The sequence below is a fragment of the Ochotona curzoniae genome, unplaced genomic scaffold, assembly GCF_017591425.1.
Source record: "Ochotona curzoniae isolate NIBS_2020 unplaced genomic scaffold, NIBS_Ocur_1.0 scaffold_3208, whole genome shotgun sequence".
Lineage (NCBI taxonomy): Eukaryota > Metazoa > Chordata > Mammalia > Lagomorpha > Ochotonidae > Ochotona > Ochotona curzoniae.
In genome coordinates, this window is record NW_024467106.1 from 5,767,157 (window position 1) to 5,785,876 (window position 18,720).

General features: G+C 50.1%; 1 protein-coding gene across 1 annotated transcript in view; it reads right to left on the reverse strand.

The window, feature by feature from the left end:
* The window catches only part of GARNL3 (GTPase activating Rap/RanGAP domain like 3), a 138,890-nt gene that overhangs the window by 110,336 nt on the left and 9,834 nt on the right, over positions 1 to 18,720 (reverse strand). The window contains exon 2 of the mRNA XM_041004369.1: positions 12,573 to 12,743. Coding sequence (XP_040860303.1) covers positions 12,573 to 12,715 — 143 coding nt within the window. The 5' untranslated portion in view covers positions 12,716 to 12,743. The remainder of the gene's footprint in view (positions 1 to 12,572; positions 12,744 to 18,720) is intronic.

Genomic DNA, 18,720 nt, shown 5'->3' on the forward strand with positions numbered 1-18,720 from the left:
CCATGACAGGAGCCAGGGAGTGGGGGACAGGTCTGTTACACTCTGCTCAGCTCAAGACCCACCATCCAGAAACCTGGGCAATGCTGCCCAGACAGTGACTGCTGCCAAGTGTCCTGTCTGTACACCTGCTCCCTCCCTTCCCAATTCTTCAACGACCTTGGCTTCTCCTTGCTCGCAAGGACAAGACTTGTGGGATTTCCAGCCCAGGGTATAATTTGGTTTGGGAAGCACGGCTCTGCATGGGATCTATAAATGCATGAGCCAAACAGTGCTAGACAGAAACAGGATGCCTGGATGGAATCAGCAGGTGCCACAGACTGCTGCACACCTCCCCAAACCACCTGCCCGCAGACGTGCTTCTTTGCAGAAACACCCGCCCATCACAGGTGTGCAGTTTCCAGATTCGCAAGATCTGCCGCCCACCGCACCCAGACCTAGAAGCAACAGGTGTCTCTGTATGGTCCCTGGATGGCCAGAACCTAAGAGAGCACCAGTCACTCTGACCCTCACCCCTTAGTGTAATCCCTGGACATGAGTTGGTCAAAGATACCAACACCCAATCGTTGTGGCCGATCCGGGAGGGAAGCTTCAGATGGAAGATCTCTCTCCCTCTCTCCTTGTTACTCTGCCTTTCGAGTAAATACACACACACATACATACATACAGGCTCTCAGCCTGTAAAATAGACCTAGTAACATAGAATCAGCATTTTAACAAGATCTCTCAGAGATCACTGGGGTTTTTCACCTTCTTGCTTGTTTTACTGCAAAGTATTTCAAATTAAGGAACAGTGACTACCTACCTAGTGAATACCAGAGATTCTGTGTGCCTTTTCCTGGTCTCATGCTCATCTCTCCCTCCTTGAAACAATCGTTAACTCACGGGGCTTTTATTTCCAGCTCAGATTTTTCTAGTTATGCTAGGTGCTTATTCATTAACACTATACAGCATTATTTAGCAAGCTTGCAAATTGTATGCCAGTGACACCCTACCCTGCACATCTTCCTGCAGGCAACTTCGAGAGAGCATTTTGTCAGGATTTGCATGGGATGACAGCAGTAGTTCTAACTCATTGACTTAAAATGCTGCGGGATACCCTGCGCTCACTGTTAGGCAGTCTGGCCATTTCCAGTTGCCAGGCCGTAATAAGCTTCTTTTTAGGGTCCCCTTCGAGACAAGGGCAATCACTTCCCTAGACTGTACCCTTAACAGTCCAACTGAAAGGGGACGTGGCAGGCGTCGTTCTTCTGCCACGTAACAACCTTGCTTTTCAGAGTCACTATGCTGATTTACTTTCCCATGAACACTTTTTGAGTTTTGTCTGGGATTGCTAGGTGTGCACTTTGGCTGGTCTGAAGGATGGGAAATAGTGTCTCACTGAAGAATGGTTTGAATCTGTACCCTTCTTGAGAGTGTGACAGCCTGGATAGCTTAGCAACCCTGGGGGCCACCTTTTCCATGACCTTCCCTGGCTGGGTCCCTCCCCTCTTGCAGCATGTGCATATCATGAATACCAATCCAACCATTTCTTTGGCTAATAAGTTATATTTCTTCTTCCAGATAGTTTTTTTTAATTTGTTCCCAATATTTTGGATCATGCATATATCTGTAAATTCTACATAAACATTCCCCTTTTCCCTTTCATGACCTTTGTTTCTCTGACACATGAAATCCTTCAACACTATGATACCATAAAGTCTCTTATCACTTCCTGCAAATGTTTTCAAGTTAGCTTTTATAAGATGTTTCATTTAAACATGCAAATGCCAACTTTCCATCCCAGACCTCCTCCATTAGGATCCTCAGCAGTGGGATCAAAGCATCTGGATTTTTAACCAAAATACATCCCTTCTGTGATCCTATCACAGCCAGGTCAGGAAACAGATTTGTTTCTCACCGTGGGGTGCTCAGGGCAGAGCCCTTCTCCATTAAATCCCAGGAAACCACCTCACCTCTGTCACCATCACTGCGTGGCCAGAGACTTTCAGGGACTTGTAGGGCCTGCGGCGTGAGGACCATCAGTGTCCGACCTAGTCTGTGCATTAGGTATCTGCTTCCAGACATCTGAAGGTGCTCCAGCGTCTACTTACAGCCTGTTTGGGATAAGGAACACACTATGGCCCAAAGTTCTCATTCTTCCTGTGAAATAGTTCTGTTCTATATTAAGTTGAAATCCATCACAGCTGAATTTCCACCAGCTGCTCCTGCATCTACACTTCCTCGCCATCTCTCATACACCCCCGTCCACCTGTCAAGTCTGGCACCACCTCCTCTCCCCCGGAGCCCTCCAGCCAGGCTGCCTCTCTTGCTTCCCATTCCACTTGCTGAGCTGCTTCTTGCTTTGGGACCTACAATGCGCTCTCTGAACTCCTCCTCTTGCTGGATCCCTTCTCTCCAGGCTGGGAATGTTGTATCTGACCAACATTCCAATCCAAGCTTCAAAATGGTAGATTCCCTGTTGCTTCCGGTCAATGCTGACCACTTAGCACCAAATACAACACCTGGCATAGAGTTAATCTGCAGTAGAATTTTGTCAAACTATGGGCAGGTGGATGAGAAAAAGTAAGCCAGTTACCCCTTTAAGTAACACAAATTGGGGTCACTTCTGCAGGAAACTCCATTAAATATCTGAGGAAAGCCATCCTATGCCTTAGGTTTTTATTTTTTATAAAAGGCTGCATAACCTATCCAACCTAGAGTAGGAGGGGACGCACACACTCACATTCTCTCTCACAATCCCACTGATGGCTGAACTGAGCTGCCCGACACAGCAAATGTTTGTGACATTTACTTTTTAGTCAGGCATAAAAATACCGTAGGTAATTGCCTTAAGTCAATTCCAGAAAATTCATACGTTAAGACAATACCAGTAACACGAACAAAGAACATGCCATGAGAGCTGGCACAAGGCACAAATCGTGACCTGCTTTGCTAGCTGTCAGTTTATCACAAAGTTGACATTTCCTATGTCTAGGGATGGGCGTCTTTGAATAAATAGGTAAATGCAATTAAGCGGGATTGACTGACATTCTAACACTAAAAGTCAGTCTGTCAAAACTCATCCAACTATTCCATTTAAGCTCTTTGCATTCTATTGTGCTTAATGTAGAACTCAAACCCCTTCAAAATTTTTTTAAAAATCAAGAATAGAATTCTGACTGTAAACTGAAATAAATGAACAGGTGAGGAGCAGAGAAATTACACAGGCACCAATGCTTCCAGGTGTTTACTCAGCCTCGTCTAACCCATCAGGAACTCACTCCTTTTACCTCGCAATCAGCAAGCTCTCCGGGGCCTCAAGTCACACCACTGCCACGCGGGCCTTGGTAAATGAACTAATTCCACAGATATTGCTAAGTACAGAACTTTGCTCTGGGATTTAGAGATGGCAGGCAGGGGAGGCTCTGCTCAGGCATCTAACCCGAGCACAATGAGTATTTGAATAAACAGAAGCTGGCTATCCCTGCACTTCCTCAGGAGCAGCACACCTCAGTGACAGTGACAGGGAGGAGAAAGTAGGAGCCCTCAGCAGGAAAGTAGGAGAAAGGGACCATTTGCCATAGCCTAAAATGTTCTCGCTTTAGAAAAATATCAGGTAGGAGAAACTTTCCTTTAAACCCGCTTATGTTCTGTTCCTGGCGTCTGCAAATTTAACTGCCAAGAGAGAGATGAGCAGGAACAAAGGCAAACACACTATATTTTAAATCTTACATGCATGGAGACTGCACAGAGAAGACATGCAAACGCAAAGGAGCGGTTAGACATCGGGGTTCATGTACCATTTTAACAAAGGGCAATAAATTATGGAGAAGGGGCTAGACAAAGGAGAGAGATTTGAAGTTTCTTATATATTTTTTAGATTTTTTATTCTGCTTGAAAGAATTAGAGAGAGCGAGAGAGATTTACCTTTAAAAAAAGATTTATTGGGCCCGGCGCGGTGGCGCAAGTGGTTAAAGGTCCTCGCCTTGCACGCCCGGGATCCCATATGGGCGCCGGTTCTAATCCCGGCAGCCCCGCTTCCCTTCCAGCTCCCTGCCTGTGGCCTGGGAAAGCAGTCAAGGACGGCCCAAAGCTTTGGGACCCTGCACCCGCGTGGGAGACCCGGAAGAGGCTCCTGGCTTCGGATCGGCATAGTATCGGCCCGTTGCGCTCACTTGGGGAGTGAATCATCGGGTGGAAGATCTTCCTCTCTGTCTCTCCTCTCTGTATATCCGCCTTTCCAATAAAAAAAAAATAATAAAAATAAATCTTTAAAAAAAAAAAGATTTATTTATTTTTATCGGAAAGGCAGATCAGCTTTTATGGAGAGAAGGAGAAAGAGAAAGATCTTCCATCCACTGATTCACTCCCCAAGTGGCCACAATGGCCAAAGTTGAGTTGATCCAAAGCCAGGAGGCAGGAGCCAGGAGGCAGGAGCCAGGAGCCCCCTCCAGGCTCCCACATGGCTGCAGGGTCCCAAGGTTTTGGGGCATCTTCCACTATTTACCCAGGTCACAAGCAGGAGGCTAGATGGGAAGTGGAGCAGCCAGGACAGGAACCAGCGCTAATATGAGGTCCTGGTGCTTGCAAAGTGAGGATTTAGCCATTGAGACACAGTGCTGGGGCCGAGAGAGAGAGAGAGAGAGAGAGAGAGAGAGAGAGAGAGAGAGAGAGAGAGAGAACTTGCATGCATTGGTTCACTCCTCAAATGGCCACGATGGCCATTTTTTTAGCTGAGCCAGGCTGAAGCTGGGAGTTTTGAGTTTCTTCCTGGTCTCCCATGTGGGTGGCTGGGGCCCACCCAAACACTTGGGCCATCTTCCAGTGCTCTCCTAGGTGCATTAGCAGGGAGCTGGAGCAGAAGTGGAGCAGCAGAACCTCAAATCAGTGTCCATATGGGATGTTAACAGTTCAGGCGAAGGCTTAACTCACTGCACCACAGGGCTTCTAAGGGTGGTAATTTGTAGAAAACAAAATATGGTGGGGCGGGAGGGAAGAGTAGAAATGGGTTATTTACTAAGATTTGCTTATGCAGACTCACCTGGTGCCCTATCTGTCTCCAGCTGGTGCAGGAGGTGAGCAGGGGATGCCTTCATAAAGGGAAATTTCTGCCCTGTTTTTATTCAATAAGGGCAGAGATGAGGATGTTTTTTTTCTCCTCCTCCTCCTCAATTCCTTCTGCTCAAAATACTGCTTGTGCCAAAGAGGCAGATTTTGGGGTGGAGTATTTTGATGCCTTTGTCGCCAACACCACTCTGTGAAAAATCCTTAGTCTCACGCATTAGAATGATCGCCTATAGAACCGACAGGAATCTCGCCCTGAGGCATCCCAGGGGAGGGGAAAGGCGCTTGGTCAGTGAGCTCAGGGCCCTGTTCCAGTCTTGTGGACTGAGTTTGAGCCACTCCGTGCTGACACCTGCTCGGTTCTCCTCCAGGCACACTCAGGCCACACGGCAGAAGTAAAGCAGCTTCCTCTGTGCTTTTCAGGTCAAATCGTATTTCTGAAAGATTTTATTAAGTGCTTATTACACTAAGCTGCTCTGACTCTAGAAGTTTCCAAAAGAGAATGAAATCATGAAAACCAAACAAGGGGTGATTGAAGGAAGTGAGGGAAGAGGACAATATTGTACGAAATAATGCACAAACCAAACATGCTAAAATGCAAGAGGCAAAAGTATGTAAACCAAGAATATTTATTACTATAGGATAATACAAGAAAAGTATCAGTCTGTTTCTAAGGCAAAAATGGGATCAGGGGCCAGCATGGTGGCGTGACACACTAATCTTCCAGGTGGAAGGCCTCCATATGGGCAGTGATTCATGTTCTGGCTGATCCACTTCTGATCCAGTTCCCCATCTGTGGCCTGGGAAAGCAAGAGAGAATGACCAAGGCCCTGGGAACCCTGCACCCCTGTGAGAGGTCTAAAGAGGCTCCTGGCTCCTGGCTTCAGATCAGCTCAGCTCTGACTGTTGCAGCCATTTGGGGAGTGAATCAGTGGATGAAGATCTTTCTCTCTCTTCTTCTTCTATTTGCCTTTCAAATAGAAGTAAATTTTTTTTAACTGAATTAATAGAAACAAGTGCTGTTAAGGTACTTTCAGGGCAAGGCAGCCTGAGCTACGGCCTTTTGTCTCCTCACAACACTGATTGAAAAGAAGACAACTACCTAATTCCTATTTATAGTGTGCCCTTCTGCTGTTCTGTCCTGTTCTTTGAGATAAGGTGAGCATCAAAAGTGGGTTGCTGGTCCTTCAGGAATAGAAAATTTGAAAGAACAGAAGACTCGGAGAGCCAAAGAACACTGCCTTTGGTAATGGCATAACCTCCTTGAGAAAAAGGCTTGCTTTGAACAGCTGTTTCTGCAGTGCAGGACGGCCCTGGGGGCGGCCAACCCCATGCTCCAGGCTGTTCCTGTTCACCAGAGCAGCGGCCTGCGAGGCCTGCCATGCACCTGTGGCCTCTGCGCCTTTAACTCCACAGACCTGGGAGGAGAAAGATGGACTTCTCCTCCAAGTCGGGCTAGCAGCCTTGCTGCAGTCCCTAAATGTGACCTCGAAGGGGACAGTCCCCACACTGGCCCTCTAACTTTCTCTCCCTGACTATAAGCTCGGCCTGAGTGTCACTGGACTGAGTGCTGAGCACACCCCCGTGGTCTCCCCGTGCCCTGGTTCATGCTCCCACCCACTCTCACATTGCTGACTCTGCCAGCAGAAGATGACCCAAATTCCTGAGCACCTGCCACCCATGTGGGACCCCTTGAAGAAACTACTGGCTTGTGGCTTTGGCCTGGCCCAGTCCCAGTGCTTCTGGCCATTTGGGAAGGGAACCAGTAACTGCAAAATCTCTTTCTCTGTCTCTGCCCATCCCCCACCCCGTAACTCTGCCTATCAAGCAAACAAAGAAATAAATCTTTTTTTAAAAAAAGATTTATTGGAAAGTCAGATATACAAAGAGGAGGAGAGACAGAGAGGAAAATTTTCTGTCCACTAGTTTACCCTCCAAGTAGCCACAACAGCCAGAGCTCAGCCGAACCGAAGTCAGGAGCAATGAGCCTCTTCCAGGTCTCCCACATGGGTGCAGGGACCCAAGGCTTTGGGCCGTCCTTGACTGCTTTTCCAGGACAGAAGCAGAGAGCTGGATGGGAAGTGGGGCTGCTGGAACATGAACCAGCGCCCATAGGAGACCCCAGAGCATGCAAGGTGAGGACTTTTAGCTGCTAGGCTACTGTATCAGGCCCACAAATCAATCTTAAAATAAAAATAAATAAATAAGTAAATATAAAAAGGTGCTGCTTAAGATATCTGTATTTCATACTAGAATGCTTGGTTCAAGTCCCAGCCACTCCCCAAACATTTAGCTGTCTGTTATGCGTGCCTGTTAATGGGAGAGAGAAGGCAATGGCACAGATACGAGGGTCCCTATTACCCACGTGGGAAACTAGACTGAGCTCTGAGCTCTTGGCTTTGCCCCAGTCCTGCTCTGGCTGTTGTAGGCCTGTGGGGGGTGAAAGATCTCTACCTTTCCACCTTTCAAATAAAACGAAAAGAAATTAAAAAGACCAAAAAAAAAAAAAAAAAAACTTGTAAGGATAGGAAAGAACAAAGAACTAATAAAAGACAAAGCAGGTCCAGCCCACAGGCCTTGCTGGCTTCGTGGCGGTGGAGCTGTCGGAGCTTAGGAGTAAACCCACCGCTCTCTTCTCTGGAATCAGTTGAGAAATAGGGACAGGAATTAAGCAAATGGACACCAAAACATGAAAAAGTCCTTACTGTTGGGGGTTCACTGGCTTCTGTAGTGGCTCCTACCGCTTCCCCAGGTGCAGACCCCAGGCCAGGCCTCTGGAGGGGGAGTGCGGTCTGTCTGTCAGGGAGGGGCAGAGCCTTTCTGGGTGGCTGCCAGGGGTGCTGCTGCCTTGTGACCACCACGCTGCAGCAGGGCAGAGGGACAGCGGGCGCCCACACCTGCCTCTCGCTGACTCCCGTGTGCTTTCCAGTCTCCCCCGGATTCCCAGCGGGTAGCCTCCCCTTTTGTGGGAAAGGAGGCAGGGACCAGGTCAGCCACCCAATCTCTTTGCTCCATGGATAAAATTTCTTCCTGGAAACTATAAGGGCAGGGGATGGCGTGGCCTCAGCAGGAAGCTGGAAGGTTCATTTCCAGTGCTTCCTTCTGGTGTTCTGGCATTCTGAAACAAAGTGTTCCTGCACTGGGGCTTTTAAAAGGTTTGAAAGCAATTTGAAAAAAATACAGTCTGCCTAAAATGCTGCCTGATGTTTGTATAATACCTTGGTGGCAAACTCTAAAATGCACTGCCATTTTCCTTAAAAGCTGGAAAAATGTGTTGCTGCTCATTCAAGTCGGAAATGGAGACCTGGGAAGCAATGTGACCTTGTCATGGTAGATGGCAACAGACTGTAGGAAGGATGGATTACAGAACCCAAAACCCTTCCCACTGTCCTCTCCCCGTCCTGCCACCGTCCTCCCCGCCCTGCCACCGTCCTCTCTGCCCTGCAGGCTAACTTCCTTCCTAACAGCCTCCCCTTGCTTTCCCTCTGCTGGATCTTAAGCCAGGCGCCTGGGTCCCATTCCTAGACATTCTAACAGGTCCCACAATTCACATTTTTCGAAAAACAAAGCAAAAACTTCCAGAATGAGTTTGCTATAGATGGTGCCCCTTTGTGAAACGCCTCCGCTGGTGCCCCTGCCTCTGCGACCCAGTTCCCAGCCCTGACTGCTGCTTTAGCCCTGTCCACCAGGACAAGCAAGGATCCCCTCTGTCCCCACAGAACCAGGCAGGGACAATGACGCAGGATAGGCCACTGGAGGCCTTCTTCAGGATCCTTCTAACTAGGGCAGTTGGGGACGAACCCCTTCCTCTCAAGTTCCAGGCTGTTCGGGATCATTATGGCCTGCTGTGTGTAAAAACCACCCATGACGGGGACAAGGAAGGCCAAGAGGAAGAGAGGCAGGGCCAAGACAGGAGATGAGGGTGGGGCAGGCCGGAGAAGCCCTTTTAACCTGATGAGCCTTTTTAAGTCGTCGAACTGGTCACCCCGAAGTCGCAGCTTCCTTTTCTTTAGTTTGGTCACAAGAACCCTTGAATCCTGCACTCTGGCCCAAACTGAGCTTCTGGTGTTTAACAACCCACAAGCCTCAGCACACTCCACTCTAACCAGCCTTCCACTGTGCAACAGGCTTCTCAAAGGCAGAGCTCAAATCATCCCTTGCCAGTCTCAGACAGCATCCAGGGCTTCCCAGTGTGCCCAGAACCCAGCAGAACGTCTTTCACAGCCACTCCCCCCCCCCCTGCACCTTTGCCCTAAGTTTGATTTTGCAGACTTCTCGCCACTCCTCCATGCAAGGGACAAATCAGGCTGTGAGGGCTGCTATGAAAGGCTGTCCTTGCTTGGTGCCTTTGCCGTGCTGCTCCCCCACCTGGGGTACACTAGCTCTGCCTATTAAAATCCCCCCAAAAGAAAGCAGCAGAAGGGTCCAGCACAGTAGCCTAATGGCCAAAATCTTCTCCTTGCTTGCACCGGGATCTCATGTTGGCACCAGCTGTTCCATTTCCCATATGGCTCCCTGTTTGTGGCCTGGGAAAGCAGCTGGCCCAACACCTTGGGACCCTGCACCTGCATGGGAGACCTGGAAGAAGCTCCTGGCTTCTTGCTTCAGATCGGCTCAGCTAGGGCCGTTGCGGCTACTTGGGGAGTGAACCAGCGGATGGAAGATCTGTTTGTCTCTCTCCCTCTCTGTAGATCTGCCTTTTCAATAAAAATAAAATAAATCTTTAAAAAGAAAGCAGCAGGAGACAGTCTAATTACTCAGGCCCCGGCACCCATGCGGGAGACCCAGATGACGTGCTTGCCTGTGGCCCTGCCCTGGCCCCTGCAGCTGTTCGAGGAGTGAACCAGTGAATGGAAGATCCTGCTCCTTTTCCTTTCCCTTTTAAATACATACATAAATCTTTCAAAAACATCTACCCAAGAAAAAGACAAGGAGGAAGGTCTTACTCTGTTCAGGTTCCATCTCCACTACTCAAGCCTTCCCTCAATGCTCCCTGCCCCCGAACCCCTTTTCATCCAACCACATCCTTTGCAGACCCGATGGCATTTAGATCATGACCTTGGCCTTGATCTTCAGCAGACATTGTGCTCCTGTCTCCAGGTCCTCTCTCATGAATGACCACACCGACCACCTGGCTGCCCCAGTCACAACTCCCAGGCTCCCGTCCTTACCCTTCCCTCTCCATTCAACGAGCTCCGCTCTGAAGTCCTTCCCCCACGGCCCCATCATGCCTGCCAAGCACTGGAGCTCTGAGGATCTCCCAGAGTATCTCCCACTAGTCTCCAGGCCCCGTTGCCCCAGCCAGACCCCACTGCCACCATCTGCCCCTGACACTAGTTACGTTCCAGTGTGCAGTGTCCCGGCCTAGAGTCCATATCAACAGCCCTGCTGTCCGGTGACCTGGCTTCCTTCGAGCTTTGCAGGTTTACTGCCTGCCAGTCCCCAGGAGGTCCCAGCTAAGCCACGCCGGCCATGCTAGCCACGCTCCCTTTCCCCCTCCCTGCAGTGTTGATTGCCGCGCATCTAGCTACACAGTGGGCCCTTTGTCCGGAATGGCCTCCCCACCTCTGTTCCCATATTTCAAGTGTCTTGTCCACTGAGAAATCCCCCTGGACTGCCCCGCCTCGACTTGATCTGGAAAGAGATGTCTTTTTTTTTTTTTTTTCTTAAACACCCTCAGTGTCTGGCAGAAGGCCCAGCACAGCACAGGAGTGCCCAGTGCTTCACGGTCCCAGAAGCCTTTTCTGGCAGGCAGTATGGCTGCCTTACTGTGGTACCCAACACAGTCCCGACACTGGGGTTCAGCACGGGACTGGCGTCTTCTTGCCTTATGGACACTCATGTCCCATAAATGCTCCTCTCCTGATTGTACGTGTTCCACAGGCGAGGCAGGCCCTGGAGTTAGATGGGGGTAGGTTCAAACCCTTGCTGGGTATTGGATACAATGAGGATCTTAAAACTTCTGATCTTTCTGGGTTTCGGCTTTCTCATGGGGAAGGTGGCCGTATCAGTGGTTGCCTCCTCGGGTCTTTGGGAAGACTATATCAGAAAACACATTTAAGGTGCTCGGGCAAGTTGTCTGGTAAAATGGCCATTGATAAATACTTGTTGATTGAATGGGTTGCCCACAAAATAGCACCAGTTCTTAGAGCTTCTTGGCCCCACAGCGGTAGCCTAGTGGCTTTATCCTCGCCTTGCATTCAGGGTCCCAAATGGGTACCTGTTTATGTTCTGGTTGCTTCATTTCCCATCTAGCTCCCTGCTTGTGGCCTGGGAAAGCAGTGGAGAAAAGTCCAAAGAGTTGGAACCCTGCACCCACACGGGGGACTGGAAAAAGCCCCTGGCTCCTGGCTTTCGATCAGCTCAGCTCTGATTGCGGCCACTTGGGGAGTGAACCGGTGGATGGAAGGTCTTTCTCTCCGTTTCTCCTTATCTCTGTAAATCTGAATTCCCAATAAAAATAAAGAAATTTTATTTTAAAAAATAAAGAGTTTCTTTTCCGGTCCCCTTTCCAGAGAATCCAACTTATGGCTGGCTCCGGAATCAAGCTTCAAGCCTGGCCCACAGGCTTAAGAGTCCACTCCTAAGCTTGAGTCAGCTCAGTCCCACGTGCAAAGCCTAGCAGATGACAGCATACATCTTAGGAATCGGCCACTTCTCCAGGAGGAAAACGGGGTTCAGAGTGGTCCCAAACTGCCAGCAGCCAACATGCCCCAGGCCACCCTCCTATACCCAAAACTGCAGTCCCCATTCTGTTCTTGCCTTGGCTCTGCTGGCCTTATGGCTGCCAATCACCAAGTCTCAGTCCCACTCCTAAGTGAATCAATCAATAATGCCTGGAAGTTGAAGCCTCAGGTTGCTGCCGCACCAGCAGCACGGCCTGCACTCTTGACAAGTCACTGCCCGGTGCACTCTGGGGCTTGTAGTTTAGAAAGGAGGCTGCACAAACTGGGCTGGAGGTGATGACTCCAACAAGAAGCTCCAGTGCCAAAGGGCCCCCAGAGTCACCACCAAAACCCCTAGATACACAGCACCCCTCTTCTAATGAGTAATGAAGTGGGGGCTTGGTTCTTCTCCCACCACTCGCCTTTGGTGGCTGTTCCTGGGGCCTACTCCTTTAACTCTATAATATGTGGGGACCACCAATGAAGTTAACCACAGATTTCAAGAAAGTGTTGGACCAAAATAAGCTTATCTTCCCATGAATTTTGTGAAGTACCTTTGTAGAAGGCATTCCATGTCTGTTGCATCCAGGCCACACAGTTTGTAGCTTTGTCAAATGTTAATTTGTGTGTCTGTTTGGTGGCTGGCTATTCCCTGAGCCCTAAGACCCCCTGGGAATCTGCATCTGTTGTTGTTTTTTTTAATTGCCAAATAAAAACACAAATAAGATATCACTGGGGACAAAATTGCCATCTTCCTCTCTTCTGTCCCAAAGCTACAACCATAGACAACCCTGAGCATGAAGGGACCGTGGAGTGCAGTGAATGTGAGCCCAAACCAGGATGATGTTTCTCTTACTTACTTACAGGTTGACCTGGGACTCTAGTTCAGCGTCTTTGGTGGGCCACATCTGAAGGGACTGGATGCCAAAGGAGAGCGATGACTTGGCTTTCCAGAAAAGCGTCTGGGCCATCGGACTCCCACAGGACTCCTTGGTCAGTGGATCCATCGGTGAGCTCGGTGGTTGAGGTGCTGTACTGAAGCAGAAGGGACAGGCGCTGAGAAACACAGAAGAATGGCAGGCCAGTCCCTGGCCTGGTTGTTGCACTCCCTCCCCAGCCAAGGTCAGTACCCTCCATGGTCATCAACCAGAGCAGGTGGACACCAAGGCCCTCCCAGTCTCCAGGAGCCCCATGAGTCTGCACCCCACTTCACTCACTGTACACAGTGGCACCCACTGGGTGTGAGGAGAGTCCCTGCACTCTGGACCCTCGTGTATCCCACCACCTCCCTCCAAGCACGTGGCCTAAGGGAGTCGGTTGGAAACCATTGCAAACTCAGGCAGAAGGTGCTGCTGATTGGGAAAGGGAAGGTGACTGGGGAGAATGATTCACATGGGCGTTCATGTCCTGAGACATGTCAGGAGGGCTGGGGCACGGGAAACAAAGACCATCAAGCAGCGCACAGCCCGTCAGCAGCAAATGGTTGTGGGATTAACATGGGGGTGGCTCACGGGAATCAACGGAGGCATGCGTTCCTGAATGTGCCTGCTCCTCTCTCGCGTGACGCATGGAAGAGAATGGGAAAGGCATTCTGAGACAGCAAGGCTGCTTCTTAGCAAATGCTGGCCCCTGGCTCCCCGGGTTGGAATGATTGTCTAAGTCAATTAGCAGCGTCTTCACTCACCTCTACCCCAGGGGACAGATCCACAAGCCAAAAGTGCAATTACTTGGAAGTGGGAAAGCACCAGGAAAAAAGGCAACCTCAGACAGCACTTGGGTCAGAAAGGAATTCTCTGTAAATGTCCGTTCAAGGAAGACTGTGATAGGGCAGAAGACAAAGGCCTGGTGCTTCTTCCCAAGGAGGGGAGGAAAGAGGGCTCTGTGCCGGGGACTGCACAGAAACAACTGCACACTGACGGCTATCCGCAGCCAGCCAGTTCCGGCCCAGGCTGCTGTGGCAGGGCCATCAGGCCCAAGGCTGCATGCACGTCACAAAGACAAAGACAGGCAATGGGGCTGGTGCTGTGGCATAGCACTCTAATCCTCCATTTGTGGCATGCATTTCTTATGGATGCTGGTTCATGTCCTAGCTGCTCTACTTTTTTTTTTTTTAAAGATTTATTTATTCTTATTGCAAAGTCAGATATATGGAGAGGAAGAGAGGCAAAGAGGAAGATCTTCCATCCATTGATTCACTCCCCAAGCAGCCGCAATGGCTGGAGCTGAGCCAATCCGAAGCTAGGAGCCTGGAGTGTCTTCCGGGTCTTCTACGTGGGTACAGGGTCCCAAGGCTTTGGGCCATCCTCCACTGCTTTCCCAGGCCACAAGCAGGGAGCTGGATGGGAAGTGGGGCTGCCAGGATTAGAACCAGCACCCATATGGGTCCCAACGAGTGCAAGGCTAGGGCTTAGCCACTTGGCTATTGTGCTGGGCCCATAGCTGCTCTACTTCTGATAAAGCTCCTTGCTTATGGTCTGGAAAAGCAGTGAAGAAAAGCCCAAATTCTTGGTCTCCTGCACCCATGTGGGGGACCCGGAGGGAAGCTCCTGGTCCCTGGCTTTGGGCTGGCCCAGCTCTGGTCATTGTGGCCATTTGGGGAATGAACCAGTGGATGGAAGATCTCTCTCTCTCTCTCTGTATCTCCTTCTTTCTGTAATTCTGCCTCTCCAGTAAAAATAAAGCATAAAAATAGTGATTAATTGTGGTGCAAAAGATTTCAAGAGCATGTATATGAAGAATCTTCAAAAGGATGCATATTATGAAAAAAGTGCATGTCTTTTTCCACCAAAATACACTTATCTTTTCATTCCTTCTTCCTACAAATCGGCTGAACTGCTTCATGCGTTGAACAGCACAGCTCCCTATAAAGGATGCCTCACAGCTGTCCTCTTGCGCCAGCCTCCGCTCTGCGCTGGGGTGAGGTGAACCCCCAAGCACTAGGAGCCCCTTGCACATGTGTGCAAAGCAGCTGTAGGGATGCAGGGGGTTCATCCCTAGGGAGTCCCTGGTGTGGACACTGGAGTGCACTGAGGTGGGGTGCAGAAAAGCGCAGACATGCTTGAGGGATCCCAGGGCTGTTCAAGGGATCCCCACCTCCACTTCTTTTCCTCTGCACTTCCCAGTTTGGTTTCCACCACTCCTTTCCCCATCCATCTGCCCATCTTCCATGTGATAAGATGCTTTGATTACCCAATGCTCTGGGACTTGCTTCTCTACCAAAACCCTAGGTACATCAAGAATACGACAGAGGGCTGGCATTATGACTTAGCATGTTAAGCCACCTCCTGTGACACTGGCATCTGCTATGGACACTGGTTCAAGTCCTGGCTGCTCCACTTCTGACCCAGCTCCCTGCTAATGTGCCTGGGAAAGCAGCAGAAGATATGCCCCAGGTACTTAGGCCCATGAATGGAATTCCAGGCTCCTAGCATTGGAGCCTGGCACGTTGTGGCCATTTGGGGAGTGAATCAGTGGATGGAAGATTTCTGTTTTTCACTCTGTTGTTCTGCCTCTCCAATAAATAAAACAAGGAATATTAGAATGAGGTCATCTAATACATTGTTTGTATTACTTTCAGCATATTATTTCTGATATATATATATATAGAGAGAGAGAGAGCGCGCTCTCTCTCTATATATATACATATATATATATGCTCTTTTAGCCCTTTTCCCACCATTACTCCTTTAACCCTCACAACAACAAATTTTTTTTTTCACACTTTGCTCTAGGTCTCTAGCTTCAGGTTCTCATCACTGATTTTAATCTGCTTACTTCTTGTCTCATTAGACGTGTATGTTTCCCCATAACCTCCTGGCATACTTGATCGCCCCACTGTTTAGAAACGTTTCACAGCTGAAGCACTTGCTGGAAAGATGACAATGTAAGCATTCATCTGCAGAACTCCTTGGAACTCTCGGAAATGAGGGGGAACCCACAGGAACACAGAGAGTTACAGACGGGGGCTGGCTGAGCTGACGGGGTGACTGACTGCACACGGTGCGGCATTGACACAGCAACCTTGGAGAGTCTGCAAATTTTGCATCACAGGAGTGGGTGAGGGAGCAGGTTCCTGAGGATGGTTGCGTCTGCCGGGGAGGGTGCTGGCAGGCCCAGACCGGGCAGGGCTAGAGGTCTCCTCTCTTCTTACACCCGGATGTGTAGTGAACAAGGGCGGCCCTGTGGAAACGGGCTACTGGGAGCGGACAGCGGACAGCGCGTCCCTGGAGTCCCTCTGAACCTCTTACAACATACTAACCCAAAGTTCCCTGCATGGGCCCAAGAGACACAGGAAGACAGCCACCAGACCCTGTGTGCTTATCCTAAAACCAAGCAAGGTCTCGCTGGGGTCTGATCAGCACAGGGATGGCACTCTGGCCCTCTCCGAGGGGAAGCCCAGGACATGGCAGACAGGAGATGCCAACACCGTGCGTGCCTCAAGGCCAGTCTGTGGCCCAGTGTTCTGAGCGAGAAGATCCAACTATCACTGCTGGAGATGGGGAGGGGAGGTCTGTCCAGGTGAATCCCGGTCCCCTTCTCAACATAAGTGAACACTGACCTGGATAGAGCTGCTTCCGTTGGCAGGTGAGTATGCGGGACTAACTAGAGCAGGGCCTGGGATAGCACTGCTTCTATTGGAAGGTGAGTATGTAGCACAGGGCTGGGAAAAGCGACAGTCAAGGGCAGATGCAGAGCTCACAGCTCAGAAGATCTTAAAAGGTTCAGACAAAGAAATCAAAGACAATGGCTTTGATTGTCTCATGAAGATGGTAACAAGCATGGTAGCCTAGTGCTTAAAGTCCTTGCCTTGAATGCGCAGGAAATCACATATGGGCACTGGTTCGTATCCTGGCTGCTCCATTTCTCTCCTAGCGCCCTGTCTGTGGCCTGGGAAAGCAGTCAAGAAGGCTCGGGACCCTGCACCCATGTGAGACCCAGAAGAAGCTCCTGGCTCCTGGCTTTGGATTGGCTCAATTCCAGCCACTTAGAGGAATGAAGCAGCAGATGGAAGATCTTTCTTTCTCTCTGTAAATCTGCCTTTCCAATAAAAACAAATAAATCTTTAAGAAAATGACAACAGGACGTCTCTCAAAACAACAGGCAGGTTTCAAAAAAGAACATGGAAAATGCTGGGCTGCCATGCCTGCTCACCAGCACTCCAGATCCACTGCAGATCAAGATGAGCTTTCATGCTCTGAGCTGTTGAGGGAGGCCCCGGCAGAGCTGGACGGCGGGAAGGTGCAGTGGTCAGCGGCAGGTGGATGAATTAGCCATGGACACCAGATAGACAAGGCTCTGTTCCAGCCTCTCTCTCACAGGTGCTCCCTGTCCTGCACCCTCTTACTCTACGGTCCTCATCACGGCCTGAGGCCACCTCGGTTCCACATCTGCCTACTAGAATGTGGTCGATGTCAACGCTGGCTGCTTTCACAGATGTCCAGATATTTGCTGAACGAACAAGTGACTATTGACTGCCCAAAACATTAGAAAAAAAAAAAAATACGTACTTAGAATAGGAAGCATATGTCAGTTTGTTTTGGTCTTCTCTTTTTAATGGTTTGTTTATTTGAAAGTCAGTGTTACACAGAGGAGGGAGAGAGCTCTCCCATCCATTGGCTCACTCTCCAGATGGCATAAACAGCCAGGGCTGAGTCAGATGGAAGCCAGGAGCCAGGAGCTTCATCTGGGTCTCCTACATGGGTGCAGGGTCCCAAGCACTTGGGCCATCTTCTACTGCTTTTTCCCAGGCTCTGAGCAAGGAGTTCGATCAGAAGTCGAACAGCCAGGACTCAGAGCAGCGCCAGAGGGGATACCAGGTGGCACAGGTGGTAGTCTTACCGTCACACCTGTTCCAGTTTGGGTCTTTCTTGAAGATCACTGGTAGCTTCAGCCAGAAGTGAGTTGCCCATTTTTACTCCTCACCCTGTGTGGTTCCCAAGAGCGGAGCGCCAGCGACATAGCGGAGGGCAGCTCAGACAGGAGTGCATGCCTATGTTACTTTTATCATAACTAAACAACGATGCTGTTTGTGGCACCCCACGGGAGGGTTTGCTCCATACCCCCTTCAATCCCGTTCTGCGGTCCACAGGTGGAAAGGCTAGGACCTGAATGCCCTCCGCACCTCTGCGATGGGCTCAGCACAGGGTCTGGAGTCCGCCCGGAACTGCGCTCATGAGAGGCGCTCCACTGGGACGCAGCCAGGCAGAGCCAGGGGAGGAGTTCATGGGCATGGTTTGTTTTTTACAACTCATAACAGGATACTGTGGTTCTGAGTCTGCAGCATGAATCTCTGGCTTTCTGAAGTGGCAGAGGAGACTTCTGGAAGCAGGGCTGAGGCGGCAGTGCTGTCTCATAGGGAGAGGCTGATGTCCTGGCTGATAAGTCCCCCATGGAGAGGACACGTTTTCCTCTGATGCTTCTGGTTCCTGGGAGCTCAATCCAGCCTGGACTCGAGCCCTTCCGGTGACTATCATGGCGTATCCCGTTCTGAGATCAGTACGAAACTCCCTCCAGTTCACATGGGGTAGGGTGCGTTCTGTGGTTGGCGTCCTGGTGCTGACAGAGGTCTTGGATCTGTCAGGTGGACTATAGGGACAGCAGTGTTTATGACCCCGTGTGGAATGCAGCGTAGAGCATGAGTTCTACTGGGAGCCATGGTAGGACCCCTAACAGGAAAAACATCCTGTGTCCAGGAGTCCCCTCTACATCCCAAGATGCCTAGCGGCTGCCTGAAACAATAAGCAAACTGAACTCCATCCACACGATTTCGCCTCCATAGACACACCTCTGACACACCCTCCACCTTTTCACTTAAAGAAAGCGTGTTGTGAATTCCCAATGGCCACCACTACTATGACTCTGGCCCATAGGGATATGACCAAGTCAAGTTTCTTTGAACATAAGTGCTGTGACACCACAGCGGCAGATCTGGCGACTGGGAATGCTACTAATTGCACCCCCACCCTCAAGAAGTGGGGCTGAGTTGGTGGAGGGCCTGCTTAGCATAGGGAAG